This window comes from Pipra filicauda, unplaced genomic scaffold, assembly GCF_003945595.2.
Source record: "Pipra filicauda isolate LSUMZ 115617 unplaced genomic scaffold, ASM394559v2 scaffold232_size1229904_pilon, whole genome shotgun sequence".
Lineage (NCBI taxonomy): Eukaryota > Metazoa > Chordata > Aves > Passeriformes > Pipridae > Pipra > Pipra filicauda.
This window is the reverse complement of record NW_024104346.1, coordinates 308962-334548: the sequence shown is the minus strand read 5'-3', so window position 1 is coordinate 334548 and position 25587 is coordinate 308962. Positions and strand designations below refer to the sequence as shown.

The window sequence follows — 25587 nt, the reverse complement described above, 5'->3', positions numbered from 1 at the left end:
CATTTTAAGCATATCAAATATGTATAATCTCATTAAAAGTGGTCTGTTCTTACTATAACTCAAGCAGCTGCTTAGGCTGTGCTGTGCCCAAAATAATTGAAGGGCTGTTCCAGAAGATTTTAGAAGATTTGTAGGATATGTTTGAGCAATAACAACCTCTACAAACTGAGGGAGTGTGTGTGTGTTTAGGGGTGGATGGGAAGGGAATGTGTTTTCCCTTAAATACCTTTGGCAGTGAAGTTTTTTTCAAGGGATTTGAATTAAAAACTCCCCTTTTAATAATAATAAAAATAATAGTAGTAGTTATAAAAAAGCCAACCCCCCACTGTGCCTTAGGCTGGATCTTCAGCTACTGCAAGTTTGCACAGTCCAATAAAACAAATTTAGTCTCCTTGTTTAAGAACTCGAATCCAGAATTGAGTCAAAATTCTTTAGCATCTTCCCCATCCCCTCCTGTGCTCCTTCTAGTACAAGGAGATGGTTTGGAGTCAGCCCTTTATTCTTTTTGCATGGAGCTTTGGAAGTCCCACTGTGAATCCTGTGCATGATGCACCAAGTTTTGAAGGATTTTTTTTGGGGGGGGCTTGGAGTAGATGAGAGACTTTCCAGCCTGAATTTATTGATGATTTGAACTGCACCCCAGTGTCTGTGAATACCTTCAGTTCCCTGGCAGTACAGCAAATAGAAACTTTGAGAGGTGGAATAGGAGAGGGAGGGCTGGGGGGGGCTTCACCTGGAGAAGAGAAGGCTTTGGGGAGACTCTGGAGCCCCTTCCAGTGCTTAAAGGGGCTCCAGGAGAGCTGGAGAGGGACTTGGGACAAGGGTTGGAGTGACAGGACACAGGGAATGGCTTCCCACTGCCAGAGGGCAGGGTTAGGTGGGATATTGGGAAGGAATTGTTGGCTGGGAGGGTGGGGAGGCCCTGGCACAGGTTGCCCAGAGAAGCTGTGGCTGCCCCTGGATCCCTGGAATTGTTCAAGGCCAGGTTGGAGCAACCTCTCCAGTGCCTCCTGCTCCTCAGTTCCTCCTGCTCTCCTCTCCAGTTCCTCCTGCTCCCCAGTCCCTCCTGCTCTCCAGTGCCTCCTGCTCTCCAGTCCCTCCTGCTCTCCTCTCCTCTCCAGTTCCTCCTGCTCCCCAGTCCCTCCTGCCCTCCCCGTGCCTGGCACTGGCACAGCAGATGGGCTGCGAGGAGGGGGCTGGCACAGCCCGTGTGTGCCACGCTCTGTCTTTCAAGTTTCATTAGTTGGAGGCTGCTCAAGACCCAGCTCTGCTGGCAGCTCCTGCTGATGGCACAGGACAGGAGCTCCTGGGAAGGGCTGAGGATCCTCCCTGAGCAGCCCCGTGGGACAGCCCTGCCCTGCCTGGCCCGCCGTGTTTAACACGTGTTCTCAGCTCTGTTAAACTGCAGCTTGGGAGGCTTTGGCTTAAAATAGCCTGTAATGGAAATCAGTGTTTGTCATGTAAAGCCTGGAGCTCCTTGACTAAAGCATCTGAAATGCAGCTCTGCTACACGTTGTAAAGTTAACAGGCTTTGCTTTGTGCTGTTCCAAATAATGCTGAGCTGATGCTCGGAGCTGCCCTGTGCTCCTCCACTTAATTCCTTCTTCCCTTTTACCTTCCAGACCAGATTCTCTTTAGATCCTCCCCCTTTAGTCGCCCTGATACCTCCTCAAAAAATTCAGGCTGTAAAAAAGGAGAGGACCTGTAGCAGGAGATGCAGTGCAGGATTGTCACTGCTGGATTTCTGGACGAGGGGTTTAGGTTTTTACCACATAAATTTCCTTAAGAAATCAGAGCAAGCAAAGACATGTAAGGCAGGTGTGTGGGATGCTCCAATCCTTTCGCTGTCAGATTTCTGTGAAATGCAGTATTTGTGCTCCCAAGTCCTGTTGTCCCAACCCCTGGGGGTGGTTCTCTGGCTCAGGAAGGTGCTGAGATCTGTGTGAGCTGGAAACCAACCCCTCCCCACGGGTCTGAAACCCTTCCCAGCCACTGAATTCCTGGGGGTTTGTCCTCCTCCTGGACTGGCTACAGGCACGGGAGGAAAGTTGCAGGAAAAGCCTCAGAGGATCCTGGTCAGGGATAAGGGATGGTTGGACATCAGGAGGGATTTCTCTGTGGAAAGGGTGGTCAGGAACTGGAACTGCCCAGGGGGGTTTGGAGTCCCCATCCCTGGAGGTGTCCAAGGAAGGGGCACAGGGTGGATCCATGGGCTGAGAGGGCTTTTCCAACCTCAGTGACTCTGGGATGGAACAGAAAATTCCTGGGCAAGAACAAGTGGGGGAAACGGTGTCCTGAGAGGGGGATGTGCTGTTCTCCTGGGAGAACAGGCCCCCAGGAGAGGGGGGAGCAGCTCTGTCCCTTGGGGGGGTTAAAATGGGAGTAAAGCAAATGTGTGGTGGAGAAGGAGCTGGGATGTGCCAGGAAAACCTGGCTGGGCCTGGAGGATCCCCCAGGATGGGGGCTCAAAACACACCTGGGCAACCCCAGCCCTACAACGACTTCATCACTGTGTGGTGGGTCCAGCCCAGCTTTGGGGGGCTCCTGGAGCAGCTCCACGGGCTCCATCTGGGCAAGGTGCCCTTGGCTTTTCCGTGGGAACCGGGATCTCCGCTGGAGAGGGGCTCAGCTCTGCTGCAGCCACTTGCCTTTGAACTGGGGCTGGGTTTCGTTGCTCTGGGGGTTCCCAGCCCTGACCACTCTGTCCCATTGCAGCTGACGATGCCTGTGGGGGGACCCTGCGGGGCCAGAGCGGGATCATCTCCAGCCCCCACTTCCCTTTGGAATACGGCAACAACGCCGACTGCACGTGGACTATCCTGGCCGAGCCCGGCGACACCATCGCTCTGGTGTTCATGGATTTCCAGCTGGAAGATGGATACGATGTTCTAGAAGTGGCTGGGACAGAGGGATCCTCGCTCTGGTAGGTGACTCCGGGCCTTTCTTCCTCGGAGCCCCCGTTGTTGTGGCGTGTGCCCAGAGGGAAGGGGCTGTGCCTGAAGGGGGGCAATTCCCAGTTATTGTCATATTATTGTGATGAAACTCCCTGGGATGCTTTTGATTTGCTTGGTGAACTCTGGAGGGACTGTTGGCTCCTTTAAATCCTGTTCTCTGCAAGGAGGTTTCGTGGCAGAATTAAAACCCAACCAACCCAAACACCCAGCACGTGGACAACCCCCTCAAACCTTGTGATGTTCGAGCCTTGCTTTTGCTGCATTTTTTTTCTGCTAAATCTGCTGCTTTACTGCTAATGAACCAATGGCAAGTGTTTCACCAGATCACTTTGTGGATAGAATTCCTGTCCCCCTCTCATCCCAGGGGTTGGGCCAGCAGTGCTCTCAGAAATATTGCATTTATTCAGAATAAAGGCCATGGGGATGTTTTCCAACATACAAGAGCTACCCCAGTGAGCAGGGCCAGGAGGCTGGGAGGGAGAAGGAATTGCAGGAGGAACTTGGGAAGGAATTGCAGGAGGAACTTGGGAAGGAATTGCAGGGGGAATTTGGGAAGGAATTGCAGGAGGAGTTTGGGAAGGAATTGCGGGAGGAACTTGGGAAGGAATTGCAGGAGGAATTTGGGAAGGAATTGCAGGAGGAATTTGGGAAGGAATTGCAGGAGGAATTTGGGAAGGAATTGCAGGAGGAATTTGGGAAGGAATTGCAGGAGGAATTTGGCGTGTTCCTGGTGTTGTTTTTATGGCAAAGGACAACTGTGTTGACCCAAACACAGTGATCAACTCAGCAAATGGTTAAAACCCCTGACCAGCAGCAAGTGGAAGGTCTGGGATGTCTGATCCCTTCCCTGGAAGGGAAGAATTAAGTGTTTGCAATATTGAAGCATTGCTTGGGATTATCAGCAGGAGAGGAAATTGTGATTATTTCTGAGGGTTCTGTCCCAAATCCCGTTCATTGGAGTAATTTCCCCTTGCTGGCAGTTTTGGGGGAAGGGGATTTGAATGTTGAGGAGGGATTGATGTGAGAGAAGTTGCCATTTCCCCGTGGACCAATTGTTTACCATTCCCAGGACTCTTTGGAAAATTAGATGTTGCTGTTTCATGAAGTAAAAAAAAAACCCCTCCCTGGTTTGATTAGATGCTAAAAACTGTTAGTTTTTAGCCATTCTGGGCTGCAGTGAGGATCAGGCACCTGTGGGGTGTGGGAAAAGATGGATGGAGCTGGTTAAGAAACATTATTCAAGCCCGGAGGTGTTGCCAGTGCAAGGCTGTGTCTTGTCACATCAAAAAAGCAAACAAAGCCTGTCAGAGTGAGCCTGCTGGGAAAAAAAAAATAAAATAAATTAATAAACCACCCCCAAGTGCAGCAGGGAAGAACTTTTTTTTATAAAAATGGCCCTGAGTGAAACTCTGCCCGTCCCCACCAGCACTTCCACCCAGGGCTGGGGGGAAGAAGGAGCTGCTCCTGCCTTTGGAGGTCCATCTCTCATTTTTGTGGTGCCCCAGGGGTGACAGAAACCCACCAGTCCAATCCACTGAAGGTTCCTGAAGGAAACTTGGCGGTCCCACAAGCGGAATTACGGAGAGCCTGATTTGGAATCTCATTTTTCAGAGCCTGATAATTAAATTCAGATGACTCATTTTTCAATAATTTTTTTTTTTTTTGCCCTTAGGGGAAAAGTAAAAAACAAAACCCAAACCTGGCACTCCTATCTCCTCTTTAAACATGTTGATATGATTCAGCATGAGAATAGAGCTGAAACCCTTTTTTTTTTCTCTCCCCCCCTTCTGTCTGTGAAAACCTGGTTTTAATTATTGGTGATATGGCAGATAGACTTGCAGCCAAATCAACCCCCCCTGCTGAAGTATCTCCCAGCTAAATATTTCATTTCCTAAGCATTATGAGCAGTTTTAGTCGTGTCCGGAGCTGTGCACAAATAAACAGAATTAAATTCCATCTGGGGGATAATTCCTATGTATTTCCAAGCTATGGAATGTGATCTAATGGTGGCATTTATGAGACCATTAACTCAGCACTTCGAGTAACCTTGACTTGACCTGCACTTATAAAAATCTGCATTATTATTATTATTCATCCTCCCCTCTTTAAAAAATGGACGTTTTGTGGGGTTTTTTTTATGAGCCAGGTTGATTTAAGTGCCTTCAGTGCCACGTGTTGATTCCCCCTCCCTGGAGAATCCTCATGTGAGCCTCACTGGCTCCCCAACCTGTTGGATGTGGATCCTGCCATGAGCATTCCAAGGGAAAGGAGGTTGCAGGTCTGAGCAGAGCAGTGGAGGCTGATGGGGCTGCTCGAGCCATATTAATAAAATAACACATTTACAGCTCTTTTAACTGCTCTCTCAGCTTCTGTCAGGGGGCTTTGGGGCTGGATTGCCTTGACAGGTGAGAAAGGAAATTCTGCTGCTGAGGAGAGAACAGGAGGGGGAGGAAGGAGCAGGGTGAGGATGAGCCTGTCAGGTTGGGAAGGGCCAGGAGGGGGGGCCAGGCTGGAAGGAAAAATTGGAAGGATGGCAGGAGCTGCCCTGTCCTCCTTTGGGGTTTGACCATCCCAGTGCCCAGCCTGGATGGGGTCCTCATCCTGACCATCCCTGGATGAGTTCTAAGGTCCCTTCCACCCAGCCCAGTGTGGGATCCTCTCACACCCTCACCCCCAGACTCTTTATTATCTTCAAGACTCGGGGTTCTCTTCCCCAACACTTTGTCCTGGCTGAGAGATCCAAAAGGATCAAGGACATTTTTCCCTCTAAACACATGCAAAAGGAGAAAATCCCCCCAAAAGCAGCTTGGGCTGGAGGCCTGAGCTGTGCTCAGCTTTGTGCCAGCTCAGCTCAGAGCTTGGCAAATCCCTCAGGAATATCTGCCCTTTAGGGCTGCTTGGGGCACCTGCCTGAAGCTCCCCCTTCCCTGCTTAATGCCAAAATATTTCAAGCTGAGCCCCTAAAGCATCCCCAGCCCCTGTTTGAGGACGTGCAGCCCCCCCAGGCTGGTCCTGGTGGCACTGATCCTGCCCTGGGGCACACGTGTGCCAGCCTCCTCTGCCCTCAGGGGCTGCTCTGAAGCTTTGGGGAGGTTTGACTTGATTTAAAACACTGCCTTTGATCTCCTGCTTGTTTTCCTGTGAGCCCTGAGATCAGTTGCTGGGGGATGTCTGGGGTGATGGGATGGAAAACTCCCCTGGGGGTGGCAGGAATCCGAGTCCTGCAGCTCAGCAGGGGTGGCTGCAGCTCTGGGTCCCTCCTGATCCCTCTGTCCCACCTGATCCCTGTGTCCCTCCTGATCCCTGTATCCCACCTGGATCCCTGTGTCCCTCCTGATCCCTGTATCCCACCTGGATCCCTGTGTCCCTCCTGATCCCTCTGTCCCACCTGGATCCCTGTGTCCCTCCTGATCCCTCTGTCCCACCTGGATCCCTGTGTCCCTCCTGATCCCTCTGTCCCACCTGGATCCCTGTGTCCTTCCTGATCCCTGCATCCCACCTGGATCCCTGTGTCCCTCCTGATCCCTGTATCCCACCTGGATCCCTGTGTCCCTCCTGATCCCTGTATCCCACCTGGATCCCTGTGTCCCTCCTGATCCCTCTGTCCCACCTGGATCCCTGTGTCCCTCCTGATCCCTCTGTCCCACCTGGATCCCTGTGTCCTTCCTGATCCCTGCATCCCACCTGGATCCCTGTGTCCCTCCTGATCCCTGTGTCCCACCTAGATCCCTGTGTCCCACCTAGATCCCTGTGTCCCTCTTGACCCCTCTCCCACCTGATCTCTGTGTCCTACCTGGATTCCTCTGTTCCACCTGATCCCTGCATCCCTCCTGACCCCTCTCCCACCTCCCCATGGATGTGTCCCCTCAAGGACTGGGGAGATCAGGGCTGTGCTGGGCAGCCCTTGCTTGGCTCAGAGTGACTTTAGGGGAGGTTTTTGCTTTGCCTGTGGAGGAGGAGGAGCTCTGGGTTCCCTTTGTGCAGTTTGAACAGTGACAATGTGGTTTTGTGTCTGCTGCACTTGTGCCTGTCAGCTGCTGAGATCTCCTCCAGCTCGTCTGGGCTCCGTGTCTGGTCTCAGACACAATAATGGTGCTGTTGCCAGCCGAGGTGGTGCTGCAGGAGATGACTAATAATCCAATTTTCGGCGTGTTTACAGCCATTCACTCAGCTCAGGTGTGTGTTTTGCTGGGTACAACCAGGTGGTTCAGCAGGGAAGGCTCTTCCAGCCCATTCCACTGTAGCTGGAGGTAAAAGGTGTTTGTGCAGAGCCAAATTTCCTCCAGGGCAGAGAATTTCAAGTGCCTGGGAAAGCAGTTTAATGTTTGCCACAGAAAGTTTGTTTTGTGCTGCTGGGTTGGAGAACAGGAGGGAGGGAGGGGAGGCAGTGCCAGCTCCTGCCTGCCCTGCTGAGCCAGGTGAGCAGCTGCCACAACCTCCTCCCCCAGAACAGCATTTGGCTGTTTTGTTCCACCAGTGAAAGCGTTTTAGAAGCCTCTGCTCCTGCCAAATGAACGAGTTCCATGAGCTCAGACTAACGAGCTCCTGCTCTGCCTGCCCGGGACAGGGTTTGGCTGGCGAGGTTTGGAAGGTTCCTGAGATGTTTCTAATTCTGAGACGTGGATGGTTTCTTTAAGAATGAGGCTTCTCAGATCTTTTTAACAGCTCGTGTTGTGTTTTGCAACTGCCTGTGGTGGATGATGAGGATCCAGGTTGGTGGGAGGGACTGGGATTTCGGTTGGGAAGGTGCTGCTGTCGTGGGATTCAGGTCAAAAATGCTCAGAGGCTCTTTGGGTTGTGTGTTTTGGAGGGGTTGCATCATCTCTCACATTACCCCAACTGCCCTCCCACTCTCTGAGTCTTCCCTTGTCATTTCCCCCCGGGAACCATTTCTTTTTCCCTTGATTTGGTGTCAATAATCCCATACTGAGGGAATGCAGTGGGGCTGCAGGTGGGGAGCTGCCAAATCCATGGAGTTTATTCCTGTCTGGATTCAGTTCCTCCCCTCCAATGTCTCACCTCCATTTTGCCTTTCCAGCCTTGGAGCTGTGTTTTCCTCCCTTGCACAAACACTTTCTTGAATTCAGTTTAACTTCGTCCCCTGATTCCCTGGATAAAGGAACCTGCCCTGACACGTCCATGTGTATTGTTTTGCATTACTTCTCCAGCACAGCTGTGCCAGATGTGAAGGCCTCTTGCTCTGCCCCAGAGGTGCTTTGTGCAGATATTGAGCAATGGGTGAAAACAAAAAGGAGCAGGGTGAGAACTGAGGACCTTTGCATTTAAAGTTCCTCTGGTGAATTCTATGTCTTCCTTTCTGGAGCTGGAGACCCCTTTGAGCCACCAACCCTTTCTGGAAAAGCATTTCAGAAGTTCCCTCTTGCTCTGTGTTCCTGCAGAGAGCTGAGCTTGGGGGAAGAGAGGTTGGAAGACTCATCAGGGTTTGAGCAGCTCCTCTTTGTTTCCTTCCTTGTCATTACCTGCAGGTGACCCTTCCCTCCCCACCCCCCTGCTCTGTCTCTGAGTGGTTTCTGACAGTCATTAGAGTTCTCCAGGGCAGGATCTGCTCTGTGATTCCCTCCTGGAGCTGCTCATTCCCCACCCCTGCCCATCCTCATCCCTGTGCCCTCAGAGTTCCTGGAGGTCACTGCTTCACATGATGGGCTTGGGGGGTGAAAAACTCTCCTCTCTGTGTGGGCTTCCAATGAACCAGCCTGTTTTCTTCCTATCAAAGCAGCCTCTGATCCTTTGGGAGCTGCCTCAGAGCTTTCAGGGCGTGTTTTCATCTCGGAGCTCAGTCGGTGTCTGTGATGTCCATGGAAAGGCTTTGGCTCCAAAGGGTTTGGGAACCAGCATTTAGTGTTTTGTCACTTGCTAAACGTGTTCCTTCTGCTGCCAAAGCTCTGAGTCTGCATCTGATGCTGCTGCTCCCTTCAGTGGGAGAGCCTTGGAGGAGCCCTGCAGGCTTTTCCCTTCCCTTCCCTTCCCTTCCCTTCCCTTCCCTTCCCTTCCCTTCCCTTCCCTTCCCTTCCCTTCCCTTCCCTTCCCTTCCCTTCCCTTCCCAAACCTTCCCAAACCTCCCCAAACCTTCCCATGCCCTCATCCCTTTGTGGATGGTCCCTGTCCCCGGAGCCTCCCCAGCAGCTGCCGTTCCTTGCAGGGACTCTGGGACACAAATTGCCTTCAGATGATTCCCATCTCACACTCACCACTCTCTTTTTGAATTTTTCCACTCAGTAATTGCTTTTATTTGCACCTTGACAAGCATTATCCTGCCCTGGTGCTGCACGAGGCTGGCAGGGCATTGTGTGGCTTGAAAGAACTTGTTTTTCATTGCTGCTTAAAGCCCAGATAATGCAAGTGGGGAAGTTTTCTTTTCCTTGCCTTCCTTATTGTAGGAGTTAATTAACTCTTGGATGCTTTATCTGTAATATTCAGGTGTTTTTCTTCCACGGCCCATGTTTTCCATAGGGCTGGGAGTGAATAAAAAAACGTGTGTGAAGTGGCTTTTGAAATCCCTGTTTAAATGGCAGTTACATCTTCATTGGGATCTGGAAAACAGACTTATTGAATTTTATCTTTTTTTTTCCCTTCCGAAGCCATTTATAGTCCTTTTAATTGGAAACCAATTCTCCAAAGGCTTTAAGGCTGTAAAACTTTCCTTTGGTGGGAAACAGTTTTCCTGCAAAATCCTCTTTTCTCTTGGAAGGCAGAGAACATTTTGGAAGGGTTTGTGAGAAACCAGAGCATGCTGTTCAGGCAGGAACTCCTGCAGCCCCTGGCAATGGGGGGGTCCCACGGTGGGACCTCCAGGCCTTCCATTAATATGGATTTTTCCCCGGGAAGAGCAGGAATTTGTAGCTCAGGGAGCTGTTTCTCCCTGCTGGGAGGGCAGCTGGCAGTGCTGGAGAACCCCTGGATTCCTGATTGCTTCCCCAGGGGATGCAAATCATCCCTGAGCATCCTTGGGAAGTTCCAGGAGGGATAATGCTTTGCACAAAGTAGCTCCTGCACATTGTCCTGGGCTGTGGCACTGCAGGGATAACTGGGAATTGCTGGAAGAAAGGGTTAGATGGGATAGGAAGGTTTATATCCCATCAGGGTTTTTTTTCCATAGCTGAGCATCTCTTCCTGATGGGGAATGGGAGGCTCCAGCTGAGCAGGGAGGCAGCAGAGCCCACTTTGCCTCGCTCCTGGCTGCCCATCCTTCTCCTGGGAAGCTCCAGGCTCCTGAAATCCTGCCCTGGAACGTGGCAGGGAGAGACAAAGAGTGGCAGGTTCCAGTGCAAGGGCCCTGTGACCTCTCCCACTCATGTTTCATTCAGTAAAACATGATTAGATTCCGTTTACTGCTCTCTGCCTTAATCTTATTGTTCCGTGCATTAATATGATTAATTCTATTTGCTGCACAGTACAGAGCATTTAATGAATATTCAGGCTTTGTAAGCCAGGGAAGAAGATGCTCTTAGGCTGAAAATTACCCTGCTCATGGTTTAATTGTCCTTTTTATCGCTGTTTGTCCTTCTTTTTTTTTTGTTTGGGCACCTCTGGGGCAGAGAACCCCGTGTGGAGGCCACTGCTGTGTGCTCTGCACCCCAAGGGATGAGGTGCAGCAAGGCCTGTGGTGTGTGTGTGTGTGTGGGGAAAAACCAACCCTGAAGGTCACAAAATATTAATTTCTAATTGTGTTTGTCCTGCAAACACGTGTTGGCAGAATAAAAGACAGGTTTGTTTGCAGGAACACTCCGTGCCTGTGATCCGAGGGGGGTTTTTTGAGAGGCTTGAGCTTGTGCAAATGAGCATAAAACAAGTGGCTGGAACTGAGAGAAGGGCTGGAATCTCAAGAGGACCTTCAGGATGGGACCCAAAATATGGGTGGCCACAGAGATTGGATGATGGTGGATAACATCTTTATTTGGCAGGAGAAGGAGATTTTATATAAGTCAGATGATGTCACAGGTTGGAAAAAGTTGGATATTTGGGGTCCCCCTTGAAACACCATCTGTCTGCCTCAGGGGGACGCTGATTTTTCCCAGTTTGAGCGAGGATTTGGATGGATGTTGGTGGGAAAGATCCCTGACTTCACTTAAAGGTGCTTCCAGGAGGTGTCTCTGCCTTCCCAGTGCGTTTTTTCCCTGTTCAGAACCCACCTCCTGTGCCAGGGGCTGAGGCTGTGCCCGTGCAGGGAGAGCTCTCCCTTTGCTCAGGAATTCACCACGGTGAGGGAGCTGCTGTTTTCATGTCAGGATGTGTCTGCCAGAGCTGATAATAGTCATGTTTTACACTGCTCACCCTTATCTGCAGCTTCAAAGGGAGCAGCACAGACACCTCGGGTGCCTTCAAAGCCCTCTCTCTGCTGGGCTTTCTGTGGGGGCCCATCCAGGAAGGTTTTCCTTCTATTTACAGGTTGTTCAAACAATGTAAGCACTTGGTTTCCAGATGTCAGCTGCTTCACAAAATGTGTTTTAAACGATCTCTGCCTGCTGGGTTTTCTTCCCTGGCTCCTCTGCAGCTGCTCCCCGTGTGACAGCACGAGCTGCTTCCCCTGGGTTGGGTTTCCACAGCTCTCCTTGAAGTGCCAGAGGTGGAAGTCACAGCTGATAGATCCACTTCGGTGCTGAATTCATCTCTCTGGTGTTAAAATGATTTTTTTTTGGGGATGTCTGGGCCGCAGCAGAGGAAAATCTCAGTGTTTCAAAGAAGAGGGAAACACTGATGTGTGTTGTTGCAGTTCCTCTCTCCACGAGAGAGATGAAATAAAGTGTTGCCACAGCCAGAGAGAACTGAGAACTCTTCAAGTTAAGAATCAGAATTGTGTTTTCAAAGCCAGGCTGTGGTATTTGTTCATCTTGGCACGCACAGATATCTGTGACCCCGCGTGTCTTGGCAAATGTGATGGAGCACAAAAACACACGTGTATATATTTATTTAGATCCCCAAACTCCTCCATTTTCCAGCTCTGGTGCAGCCCTGGAGGCCTCTTGTCCTTGACTAACAACCTTCCAGTTAATGTGGAAAAAACTGACTTCAGTCCCTGTTGTTTTCTTGCTGCTGCTTTCAAACCTAAAGGTGGATCAGTGGGATGAACAGGGGAGTGCAGAGACTGTTTCCCGTTCTGGATCCAGGAGCTGTTCCCAGGGGAGCTCCCAGGTTCCCACACAGACAGGGAATTGCCCTGGAGCAGTTGGAATGTGCTGGCACAGCCTCACCTGCTCTGGGGGGTGGAACCCAACCTGAGCATCCTCAGGGGGGGAAGGTTTTCCTTCCAAGGCCTGGATGTTCCTTGAAGGAGTTTGTCCAGAGCTCAGGGAGCAAGGAGGGGCTGTCAGGCAGGAATGTGAGTGATTTCTGTTGTGGGGAGGACAACAATGAATAATAATGAATAATTAATAATGACTAATAATGAATAATAATGAATTCCACCAGCTCTCTTATCAGTGCTTCCAAATCCAGGGTTTTTCCTCCTGCTGCCACTGCTGGCTCTTGGCACAGCCACGCTTTTGTCTCACGTGCTGCTGGGCTCAGGCTGGGAGCTGATGGAGATCTGGGAACTAATAATCAGTTATTACATGCAGACACTTCATCTAAATATCTAAAATACACACTGATGTGAGCAGAGCCCAGATGGAAGGAGCTCGTGGCTCTGGATTCCCGGGGGGAATGGGGGGAATGCTGCTCCTGGCAGGTCAGGATCTCTTCAGCCCCTGCTGGGTTTGGCTTTGACACCTTTGGCTGCTTCACAGTGTGGATGTTTTGATTCTTCTCCTCTCAGGGACCTTTCTGGTGGCTGGATTTGTGGTGGAGCTCAGGCAGGAGCCCAGGCCAGCAGTAAATATTGGATGAGAGGCAAAATGTGTTGACAGATTGTGTCTGTTGCCTGTTTTCCTGGCCACAGTAAGCTGGAATTCTCACAGAATCATGGAATGCTTTGGGTTGTTCCACTCTCCCAGGTTGCTCCAACCTGCCCTTGGACACTTCCAGGGATGGATCAGCCACAGCTTCTCTGGGCACCCTGTGAACAGCAGTGACCTGAACACTTGCCCAGCCCTCTCCCTGCTTTTCCAACAGTCCCGTTGATTTGAGAATTCCCACTTGGAGCACAAGGGAAAGACCCATCTGGTCCTGCTTTCCTTTATCCCTTTGTCTTCCTCCTCTACTTTCTAAACTAATTTTATAATCATCTTTTAAATGATGGAGCGGTTCAAATTAGCTCTTTTAGGCAGAATTACCTGCATTAAAAGATCTCCCTTTAAAAAAGAAAGGCATAAAAGTAATTAATTGCTTCAATTATTATAATGTGGCTTAGCTTGTGGTTTTCTGGTGGAAAAACCCAGGTTTTGATAAGTCAGCTGTTCTTAAAAGGAGGGGGAAAAAATAGAAGTGCTTCAGGCTGGGAGTTGGCACGAAGGCAGTTTGAAATAAGGTTGTTCTCTGTGTAATGTAAGAGAATAAATTAACACCATTGATCCTGGAGCAGTGCCCTGTGCTCCAAACAGCCTGATGGCAAGGGGAGTGTTCAGAGAGGAGGGGTTTTGTTTGTTTGTTTGTTTGTTTTCTTTTTTTCCTGCTCAGTCACAGATGCTTTGTTTAAAATTTAAAAACCAAAGGATATTTGCTCAAAGCCACTCTGGAATTTCTGGAGCCTGGAAAAAAAAAATCAAAGGGAAGGGGGGAAAACGAAAGGAAAAGCTTGAAGGAGGTTTCTGAGCCGACCTGGGGCAGATGGGTGGGGGATGTTGTGTGAGAGGTGCAGGACCCAGGGTGGTGGTGGGAGGGGAGACAAGTCAGCTTCCAATGATTCCATGATCTCTGTGGTCATATTCTCTTAAAAACCAGGAAATGCTGGAGCAGGAGGGTCTGGGAATTGCCCCCAGGGAACTCCAAAGCAGAAAGACCTCGAGTGGTCGTCGTTTAGAAAATATTGATTTTTTTTTTTTCCCCCCCTCTCGGGCCTCTTCAGGAACTATAGATTTTTAGGATGAAATTAATATATTGGCATTTCTGTGGGCAGAATAAAATCCTCATTAAATTTTGCAAGCCCAGAAGATGTCTAAAACAGCTTGCAATTAAAATTCATTTCGAAGCAAGTTAGCAGAAGTTTTGTTAACGTTTAACATCTTTATGGGTGTCATTCATTGTAAATTTGAACTAATTGAGTCCAAAGGGACAAAATAATAGATTCTACATTTGCTGGGCATGCCAGGGCTTGCTTTGCTTTTGGCACTTTCCCCCTTTCTTTGTGCGAGTTGTGATTTTAGGAAGTTGCCAGGAAAGTGACTGTTTTTGCTTTCGATGCCAAATTACCAAGAATCCATCTTCCCAAATCTCTGAGAGGCTGAAGCAAATCTCAGGGAAAAAGCCTCTCTGGTTTTCTCCACCGAGCCCGAGGGGTTTGCTGGTTTGAGTCGGGGAGGTTTCAAATTGGGTTTTTTAAATTTTTCCTCCTAAAGTTAAGTCAACTTGAGCTGCCAAAGTCTTTGGTTGGAGTGGAGGTTGTACCTTGGTGTTTCCTCGACTGAAACGTAAACCAGTCTGAAATGTTTGGAATTGTGTGTTTCGTGTTTCTTATGCTCTCCCTAAATATTTTTCCTGGGATCTTTGAGCAGTTTATGGGAAGCAAGGGGAAATATTTGTGAGTGTGTGGCCGAGAGCAGAACCTGAGCTCAGCAGGGCTTTTAAAACTTGCAGGCTGGGAGGTGTCAGAGTTTGCAGAGTTAGTGCTTTGCAAGACTCTTCCCAGCAAAGCCCCGTTGAACCAAAATTTAATCCAATCAAGGGAGAATTTCTGGCAGAGGCTCCGACCCTGCAACGCTGTGAACGAGGCAGAGCTGGGAATCGACTCTTAATGGCACTTTATTGATTGAAGGGGTAGAAAGTTCATCTAAACTGTGGGTAATTCTGGTAATTTCCTTGCAGCTCTGACTGCTGGGAGGCCGTAATTGCTGCACCAAGCTTTGACTTATAAACAGCAGCACTAATAACCCCGTTAATGTGTGGCTGCTCTGGCTGCAGGATCTCACCTGTCACACCCCTTGGCTCGAGCTTGGCACTGAGGTCCTGCAAGGGAGATGCTCAGATCCCTCTAAAGCTGGTGGGATTTGTGGAATTCCAGCCTGGCAGCAGCCCAGGTGTTGTCTGGGTGCTGGAAGGTGACAGTGCTGGCGCAGGTCCTGCCAGGTCACTGGGACACCCCGGTGTCACCCCTCCCCTGGGGCAGGGCTTTGTGTCCCTCAGAACTTGGTTTCCCCAGCCTGCTGAGGTCCCTCAGGATGGCAACGTGCCCACCTGGTCCTTCAGCTGCTCCCAGGGCTCTGTGTTGCCTGCAGAGCTCTGTCCCATCACCCAGATCATCGAGGAAGGTGCCAAACCCTGTTGGCCCCACATGACCTGTGGTGTAAAATGGGATTTCTTTTCCCCACCAGGAAGCAGGCTCAGTGCCTGCTGCCTTTCCCAGAATTCTGTCACAGTCTGCTTCGTTTCAGACTGAAACAAGTGTTTCAGGCTTTCTTATCCGCTCAGACCATGGGGAACATGGAATGTAGGGAAGAGAGGAGCAGTTGGCTCCGGTGACAGGATCACATCAGCTGAAGAGACTGAGCTGAAAAGGTGCAGATTGATCTGCTCTGAGGATCTGGGAGAGGAAGAGGAACTTAGAGCAGCAAAGGGCTGGTTTAAAAAGTAGGAAATAATAAAGTAAAACCCACTGGCAGCGCTTTCAGGAAGTCAAGAGCTTCTGCAGCTGGAAAGGCTTCACGTCGTGTTAAGGTCACTCACAGAGGCTCCTTAAAAGGGACGTTTTGCCCTTGTGCAGTTCTTATTCTGCTGTCTTGGCAACTCTGATGTGTGCACTGAGGTGTTAGAGAGCTCTTCATCTTCCCGAGGAGTAACAAACACTGCCCGTGCTGGTCACTGCAGGGAGGGAGCGGCCCCGGGTCCTGCCGAGCTCGGGGCTGGGATGCTCAGCCCTGGGATGCTCAGCCCTGGGATGCTCAGCCCCGGGATGCTCAGCCCTGGGATGCTCAGCTCTGGGATGCTCAGCCCTGGGATGCTCAGCTCTGGGATGCTCAGCCCCGGGATGCTCAGCCCTGGGATGCTCAGCCCTGGGATCCGAGCCCTGGTATGGCTCAGCCTGGGAGCTCGGGGTTTGGATGCTCAGCCCTGGGATGCTCAGCTCTGGGATGCTCAGCCCCGGGATGCTCAGCCCTGGGATGCTCAGCCCTGGGATGCTCAGCCCTGGGATGCTCAGCCCTGGGGAGCTCGGGGTTGGGATGCTCAGCCCTGGGATGCTCAGCCCTGGGATGCTCAGCCCTGGGATGCTCAGCTCTGGGATGCTCAGCCCCGGGATGCTCAGCCCTGGGATGCTCAGCCCTGGGATGCTCAGCCCTGGGATGCTCAGCCCTGGGGAGCTCGGGGTTGGGATGCTCAGCCCTGGGATGCTCAGCCCTGGGATGCTCAGCCCTGGGATGCTCAGCCCCTGCCAAGCCCTGGCAGAGCTTTGTCACCGCTAAAGCTGCTCTGGGGGGCAGCGAGGGAGGATTAATGTGTTTGTTTTGTGTTTGTTTTGTCGTGGCTGCCGGGCTGTGTTTCATTCAGCACCAGGGCTGAGTCAGGCAGTGAACTCCCGTCGATCGGGGTCGTGCCGGGAGGGGTTTTGCCCCCCCGAGGATGTAAAACCTGGTGGTGTGTCCTCCTCACACACGTGGAACAGCGTCCTCTGACCCCCTCAGGCACAGGGGGGGTTGTTGGGGTCTCCTGGGCAGGGCCAGGAGCTGCACTTGGGTTGTGGGTCCCTTCCAAGTCAGAGGATTCTATGATTTCACAGTGGGCTCGGGGGGTGTGTGCCCAGCAGAGGAATTACATCTTCCCCCTCCTGGTGCAGCCAATGTGTGGATCATCCCAATGAATTAACCCACAGCAATAGGCACTTGCAAGATTCTGGCTTTGCCACCCCCATCTCAGTCACATCCAGTTTTACCAGCAGCCACTTTGTCAAACCAAGTGATACATTAAACATATTTAATATTCTCTTAACTGGTGGTTGGGGTCTCCCAAGTGCTTGTCTGATGAAGTTTTTGTCTTTCATGCAGAAAAGAAATTAATATTTCTTAACCATTCTGTGGTTTGGGTTGGAGGGGATCTTAAGGACCATCAAGTCCCAACCATACTGTGCATGTTCATGTTCTGGGTGTTTTGCACCCAGTTCACCCTCCCAGAGAACTGCAGGTCCCACCTGTGCCCAGTCCCACCCCCCTGCTGTGCTTTAGTGAGGGGAGAAAGTTCCCAAACAAATATGGATTTTAATCCATGTAAATTAGGAACTCTGGGAAGGACAAAACTGGCTTTGTCACGCTGCTGCTCTAATTGCACTTGTGATCACTTGGCTTTGTTGGGGTGACTAGAAGAAAACAGCTGGGCTTGGGGGTGGGTGGGGGTGGCACACTTTGGAAGACCTGTATCTCCCCTCAGATTTGGGAAGGTTTGACCAGATTTGATCAGTTGTCACCAAGAGCTGCGAGGTCAGGGGGCATCCTCTGCGCTGGGTGTGCTGCTCCTGGGCAGGGGGGAGCTGGGGGAGCTCTGGAATCTGGGTCGGAGCATCCCCATCCCGGGGCTCCGCCGGGCAGGGAATGAGTTTGTTAATGAGTTTTGTGATGTAAATCAGAGTTAACAAGGGGGGCAGGACGTGCTGCCTCTCTGCAGTCTGTGCAGATGGGGGGAGTGCTCTGGAATGCTCAATCTGTGCCTTCCTCCTGCAAGATGGATTTAAAAGGCTCAAGCTGCTGCTCTCCCCACCACAGCCCTGGTGGCTTTTAGCGTCGGTAGCGTTGGTGTCTTTTTGGTCACGTTAAAAATCAAGCTGTGAACAAAAGCAGGTTATTGATTCTTTGAAACAGGAGGGTTCTTTGGCAGGCAGTTAATGAGCTCAGAACACTTCCAGTTTCTGATTTTTCGAAGGGTGTTGGAAGTTGTAACATCTCAGTTAACACATGACAGGGAGCCTGCAAAGCCTCAAAGTCCTGGGGAATTAATCTGTTCCTGGCTGAGTGGGGTTTGGGGTGAGATCTCTGCCAGGTTTGGCTGCCCTGGATTTTCCCCAAAACCTTTTGGAGTGGCCTTGATCTGCTGGAAGAGAGAAGAGGGTCTCCCTCCAGCAGACCTTTCTTGCTGTTGGGCTCGGGCAGGATTTACTGGGGTGACTCTCATCACCCCCAAACCAGCACCTTCAAAGGCTCAGCTCCTCAGTGCAGCATCTAGAAAGGATGGCAGTGGTCTGTTGGTGGCTTTGGTTTTGTTTTAGTCCCAACCTGTGGCAGTGACCTGTAAACACAGCTCCTCATGGAGCAGCAGCACTGCTGCTCAATAAATCTGCTCTTCCCAAGTGCTCCAGGGCTTCCTCCACTACTGCTGGAGAGCAGGAGCACCTTCTGCACACACAGAGGGGAATTGCTGGGGTGAGAAGAGAGGAGCTGGGTGAGGGAGGTGGGATGAAGTGCCCTTGTTCCCATGTTAACAAGAGGAAATATCTGCAGATACAGTTCTCTGGATACCAGTAGGAGTGGAACATCACGGATGCTTCGTGCTTTTGGGCTCGGATTGCAACTTTTATTTGGGGGGGGGGGGAGTACGGGAAATTTTGGCTTTGGGGTTGCTTTGTTTATCCAGACTTTGTGTGTGGTGACAGGGGTGTGTTTGTGCCCCTGCTCAGAGCCCAGAGAAGGGGATTTCTGAAGGCTCTGGGTGAAGTTCTGTCAATCCTGGCTGTTCTTTTCCACCCCCTTTGAAGCCCCCATCCTGAGAGGCAGGGACAGCAAACCCCCCCTGTGACAGCTCTCCAGGAGGGGACTGAGGGGAAGGTTGTCCAGCTCATTTACAAGGTGTTCCTGACTCATCTCTCCCTTGGCAGAGAGAACACAGGCAGCATTACAATAAAAATTACATTACTAGATCCGTAGCAATGTCATTAATATCAGTTTTGAGCCCATGAGAAGGGGGCAGAGGCTCTCAGTGAGCTGAAATGGTTCCAGTACTGAGAGAAACCTTATCCTGCAGCTCAAGTTCATTGCATTCTTTAACTACAGTATGGAAAGCAGAGGAAGGAACCCACCCCAGGCCCCCAAGATACGTTCCCCCCATAATATCCGTATTTATCATGTACCTCCCTTCACCATCAGCTCTTCAAAGATCATTATTTCTTCACTGCTGCTGGAAGGCAGCTCCCAAACTGTTATTTTTCATTGTTAATGCTTTGCTCTAACAGTTCTTTTCATCTCTGGTCTGTGTAGCATTAGTGTGAACACAGATCCAGGTGGATAACTACCAATTTCAAGTGCACTGCTTTGCAGCCCCTTCTGTTTCCTCTCACTGAAAGATTTTCCTGCTGCAGATAACTGGAATTTTATCATGTGTTCAGGGCTGGCAGAGTTGTCCTCCAGCCTCTCAGGTTGTGTTTTCAGCTGAAGAGGCTGCTGGAAAGGGCCAGCCTGGGAGTTCTCTGGGGTGTGTGCTTGCAGAAGGTGCATGTTTGGAGGCAGTGCCACAGGAACTCGGGGCCATCACTCCTGAGCAGGCTGTGTGATGTGCTAAATTGAGTGGAACCCGTGTTCCAGCTTCCCCGAGCGTGGTCTTGCCTGAATGCCACTTGTTTATGAAGTTTGCAAGTTGAGGAGTGGGAGACACAAAGATTCTGTTAAAAATATAATTGGACGGGTAATATCTCGGGCCTTTTTGATGCCTCTTTAAGCACTTCAGATTTGTAATGTGCCAAAAATAGCAGTGCAGGCTGCTGTGGCCACTGCTGTGCAGCTGGGAATAGATTTTAATTGATGGCTCCTGTCAAGCCATGCAGGCAGGAGAACCATTAAAGTGAGATTTCGTGTCCCTGCTCAGTTAAACACTCTGCTACCAAGTCAGAGCTGAGCTTTATTTTTAACTTAATATCATCAGCATTTGTACCAGGAGGTTCCTAGGGCCATATCCTGGGATTTTGGGGTCTCCAGCAGTGAGTGCTGCTGAGCACTGGCTCCGTCTGCTGGTTCAGTAGATGGTGCTCAGGCCCTGCCAAAATCCCACGTGTGGAATAAGGGGCAAGCCCAGCTTTGGAGTCCAGTTTATGGAGACTTTGTGAGCTGCAGAGTTGCCCTTGGTGCGTGGAGAGAAGGTGGCACTGACCTGGGGCACTGGGATGTGGCAATGGGCTGGGACTGTTCCCAGAGGGACCTGTGAGAGGGCTGTGGGCAGGAGGAGAAGCCTCTCTGGTGGAGTCTGAGTCCTCCAGTGGGTGCAGGTTCCTGTGGCAGTTTGGGGTCTGAGCTTGTGCACCTTCCCAAGGCTTTTTCCAGGGAGTAGGATACTGTGTTTCCTGCGCCCTCCAGCCGGGTTTGGAGCTGGAGCTGCCCACCAGTGCAGGGCAGCAGCAGGATTAGGTCTGTCCTCCCTTCCCTGTCTCCTCCAAGGCACGTCAGGCCAAGCAGGTCACCAGCCAAAGAGCCCTGGCAGAGGTGGAGCTCCTTCTGTTTCCCCCAGGCACGTCTGCGTTCCCTGTCACCTCTCCAGCTCCAGGACCTGCTGTCAGAGGAGACCAGAATTCCTCCTTTGCAGCAGGAGCACATTTTAACTCATGCTTTGGAGAAGAGGCAGAGAATCAGAGAATCACAGAATCAGCTGGGTTGGAAGGGACCTCTGAGATCAAGTCCAACCCTTGATCCAACCCCGCTGTGGTTCCCAGCCCATGGCACTGATGCCACATCCAGTCTCTTCTTAAAAACCTCCAGGGATGGAGAATCCACCCCTTCCCTGGGCAGCCCATTCCAATGGCTGAGCACCCTCTCTGCAAAGAAATTCTTCCTAATATCCAACCTAACCCTCCCCTGGCACAGCTGCAGACCCAGCCCTCTTGTCTTGCTGATGGTTGCCTGGGAAAAGAGACCAACCCCCCCCTGGCTCCCCCCTCCTGTCAGGGAGTTGCAGAGAGTGAGGAGGTCTCCCCTGAGCCTCCTCTTCTCCAGGCTGAGCCCCCCCAGCTCCCTCAGCCTCTCCTCAGAGGACTCATTGCTGTGGGTGTTCAGGAACACCCCTCCCAGTATGGACTCAACCCCACTAAACCCGAATGGAACCCAAATCCCGGGACACGGCCCCGCGTAAAGAACCACCAGTCACCCGGATTTGCTGATGAATGAATTTGGGGAACTTTTATTGAAACTTCTGCTTCAGCGGGGAGGGAAGTGCAGTCACAGGTGGGAGGTGCAGTCACAGGTGGGAGGTGCAGTCACAGGTAGGACATGAGGAAGTTGCGCAGGCTGGCAGCCTTGGTGGTGAAGCAAACCACCAGGTCCTTCTTGCCCTGGCCCTTCCTGCCCATGGGCCTGCGGGCCATGGCCCTGCCGCGGTACATGCCCCGGCCGCTCTTCATGCGATCCGCCTGGTCCATGTACCTCTCCCTCTCTCTCTGGGGAAGCTTGTGCCACATCTTGCCCATCCTCTTGGCCATCTGCACGACGGTCCATCTGGGGTTGGAGGCCTGGAGCGACTTGCGGTGCTGGGCCATGAAGAGGAAGAAGGCGGGCAGCGGGCGGCTCCTGCCGGAGAAGCGGACGCTCTTCCTGCCGCGCTGGGGGCGTCCATAGCCTCGGCCTTTCCCTCCCGCGCTGGCGACGGCAACGGGTTGGCCGCCGGGCCCGGCCCTGCCGATGAAGATGCGGAACAGCAGTTGGGCGCTCGGGGCCTTCCTCCCGCGCCCCCGGGGTGGGCGCGCCATGGCTGGGCTGGGCTAGGCCGGGCTCAGCTGGGCTCGCTGGGGTCGCTGTGGCTCTCTGGGCTGGGCTGGGCTAGGCCGGGCTCAGCTGGGCTCGCTGGGGTCGCTGTGGCTCTCTCTGGGCTGGGGGCCCCTGCTCTGGAGCGGTGTGGGAGCGGCAGGAGGCTGTGCTGCCTGTCCACATGTGCCGCCAGAGCGCTCTGAGCCGGGCCGGGGGGACACCGGGGGTGACACCCGTGGCCATTGTGACACGCGGCGCCCTCGGCCAATCAGGGCGGGGCAGAGCCGCTCCCCGACGCCCCATTGGCTGAGGGGCCGGGGTGACGTCACAGCTGTGGCGGTGGAACATCCTCGCGTTGACTTGGGGACGCGGGGCCGGACGGACGCGGTTCCATATGGAACGCTGGGGTGGGCACGGGGGGTGATGTCACTGTGCCAGCGGGACCCACAGCGCCCAGGGCCCGTCAACGGGGCCCAAATTGCCTTCCTGTAACGCCATTGGCCGATGGGCTGTGCTGATGTCACAGTGTCACGTTGACATGGGGACTCAGGGCTGGATGGACACGGTTCCACACGGAACACGGGGGGGGCAGTGCCACGGGACACGGTTCCCAGGGCCCATCAGGATAACCCAAATCTGCTTCCCAGAGCTCTGCTGGCTCAGGGCTTGTGCTGCTGTCACGGGGATGGAAAAGCTCCTTGTTGGCTTGGGAAGGCAGTGCCCGGTGGAGGACTGGGGTGTGTGGTGGTGTCACCGTGCCACCCTGGCACACGGCTCCAGGGCCGGTCACCAGGGGCCACATGTTTTTCCCGTAACTCTGTTGGCTGAAGGGTTGTGCTGATGTCACGGCCGTGGTGGTGGAGCAGCTCTTTGACTTGGGAATGTGTTGCCAGATGGATCCTTGGGACGTGCAGAGGCGATGGTGGCACTGTGCCATCCTGGCTCCCAGAGCCCAGCAGTGTGAGCCAAACCTGCTCTCACCCTGCTGCCTGAAGGCTCGTGGTGATGTCATGGCTGAGGAGATGTCATGGCTGTGGTGATGTCACGGGTGTGGTGATGTCACATCTGTGGTGATGTCACATCTGTGGTGATGTCACATCTGTGGTGATGTCATGGCTGTGGTGATGTCATGGCTGTGGTGATGTCACTGTCGTGGTGATGTCACTGCTGTGATGATGTCACGGCTCTGGTGATATCATGATCATGGTGATGTCATGGCTGTGGTGATGTCCTGGCCCTGCTCCTCCCCCAGCACTGGGGCTCAGCTCCATTTCTCACACATTTATCCCCACCCCAGCCCTGTAACCCCCAAGGAGGGAAGTGGCTGCCTCTGGTTTTTTGTCACGGTGAACTGTGGAGCCGCCGTTGGCTGCTGAGAGGTGGCAGCTCATAATGTGAGAATGGTTTAGTAGCAGCCCTAAAAATAATTGTATGTGGCAGCTGTTTCTTGGTTCCTGTCAGGATAACTGCTGGTAGTTAAATCCACAGCCCTTGGACTACATGGCTAATTTATTTGGGTGGACTTTTCATTAATTTGAAAGGTTCTGGGCGTTTGAAAGCTTTCATTAATTACATTTTAGTAGATGAAAATGTGAAAAGGTTCTGCAGGTTTGCCTGGGAATAAAAGAAATTCCCTGTGTTTTGTTTGCTTGTTTTTAAGAGGTGAAATCAGTCGTTCCCAGGAAAAGGGTGAGCTTGGCTGTCCCTGTCAGAATTCTTGTGACTGAGAACAGGACTATGAATAAAACAAATTGAAATTTTGACCACTCATTCTAAGTACAAGGTGATTTATTGAAGTTCCCAGCAGTGTTAAATATTCATATGTAGCGGGTTGCATAAGTATTAAATTATGAAACAGCCCCTACTTCTGGAGAACTCTTCTCTCTCTGAAAGGTAAAGGATGGGAGAACAGAAGCCTTGGAAGTAGGGAGTCATCCCTGTATTGCACATGGATAACTTTTTAATGGCATAATTCCAAATTCCAGTGCAATCAGGACCTGTGGCATTGCTGGGCTGGCTGATTGTGGCCCAGAGGGGCAGTGACTGGTCAGGCTGGGCAAGAGCTCATGGACAGAACGTGCTGGTGTTTTCCTGCTCCCCTCTGCCCCTCTCCTGTTTACTCTGGGTGGTTTTGCAGCGCCCTCACAGCAGGAAATAAAAGTGGAGCAGCCCCAGCCCTGTGCAGAACCAGGGTCTCCCTCCTTTCAGAGCCTGATTTGCATTCCATTTCTCTCTCCCACTCTCCCTTCCCTTGTTTCTTTTGCTCTCCAAAGAGAACCTGCACTGGTGATTATTCTGGGGCAATGAAATAATTTCATTACAGCAGTCAGAGGTCTCTTCAGCAGGTGCTTTATTATCTCAATAATTCAGCCTAAGAGACTTTTCAGACTCCCCAATTCCCAGAGTTCAGGGGAGCTACACACAGAACTCTTTTCACTCTTCCCCTGATTTGTTTTATTTAGCCTCGTTTTTTTCCTCGTGTTCTTTCCAGATCTTCCCCAGGAATTGTATTTAAATGTGGAATTGATGATGTTCAGTCAAATTGCCTCGAGGAGTGCATTGTGTTAAAATGCACATAAAGCCGGCGCGTGTCCCACTTGGGCTGGGTCATTTATAAAATTCACTTTGAATTGAGGCCATTTATCTGAGCTCAGCAGAATGTTTGCTCATGTCCCTGAATTACCCACATATTTCATCAAAACAGGTCAACTGGGTTCAGGTAAATCTGGGATAGAAGAGCTGGAATAAACACAGGTCAGTGCTGGGGTGGGGACACAGCCATCGATCTTGTCCCGCTCTTCTCCAGCACGGGGAGGTGTTGGGAGGGTTTAACACCCCTCCACCTCCGTGGGGCTCTGCAGGCAGATACACCACGAAAAAGCAGCTTTATTACTCCAACTTCCTCTCCAGTAGAGGATTTTCACGTGGAACAACATGAATTGTTAAGGACAAATCATTTGTGGGGAGCAGAGACCGAGTTCAGACACGCCAAGAGCAGGCAAAGCTCTTCCTGTGGCTGCTCATCCTCTCTCTGGTGTTTGGTTTATCATGTGAATATATACAAAGTCATCCTGAAATTGTTCATTGAAGGGGATTTTTGTCTATTTTTCTAATTGAGATCCTTCTCAATGTCATCACCTTGTCTGGGCAAACGTGTCCTGAGGCTGCTCCCTCCCTGATTGTGAGGGAAAGACTTTTGCAACAGGAAATAATTTGTGGACCTGTTTGGGTTTCCAGGGGAAAGTGGGATCTCTAAATATTGTATTTCTAGCATTTGACTTTTTTTAAAAAAAATTCAGCCTATTATTGAGGGGGTCACCAAGTAATCTCTGCAGCATTTGAAACAGGGAGTTTTTACTGTTTCTTTAAAAAACTGAGAGTGAAAACAGCCCCTTGACAGAAGCATCAAGACACACATATACAAAAAAAAAAAAGAGCAGGAAGATGAGAAAAATGTCACTGCTCGTAATGATGTTAATTAGAAGGTAAATGAATGTTGGCATTTGCCAGCTGAGCTGAAGGGATCAGTGTGAAGGTGTGTGGGATCTGTGTGGAATCTCCTGGAGGGAGAAGTTATGGAATGTCTGAGAGCTTCAGAGGGAAGAAAGGAGGTGTTTTCTGTCCCTGTTGGTTCCCATAATTACACACTGTGAGTCCAGAGATACTTCTAAAAGTATCTTGGACTCTTCCTTGGCCTGATTTGGGATCACAGGGAAAGGTCTGAACACGCTGATGGGACCTTAAAAATCACCAGGTAAATAGGATATATTGCCTTTTATAACCTTTGGTGACTATTTGGCATTTGTTACAGACAGAGGGACTCTCAGGTGCCCAGAGCTGAGGTTTGGGATGAGAACTGCTCCCTTTTTGGCCGAGGGGTG

General features: G+C 51.4%; 1 protein-coding gene across 2 annotated transcripts in view; it reads left to right on the top strand.

Moving 5' to 3' along the window:
• The window catches only part of CSMD2 (CUB and Sushi multiple domains 2), a 249974-nt gene that overhangs the window by 61687 nt on the left and 162700 nt on the right, over positions 1-25587 (top strand). For both annotated transcript variants that reach the window (XM_039381590.1, XM_039381589.1), the window contains exon 5: positions 2716-2923. In XM_039381590.1, the coding sequence (XP_039237524.1) occupies positions 2716-2923 (208 nt within the window). The remainder of the gene's footprint in view (positions 1-2715; positions 2924-25587) is intronic.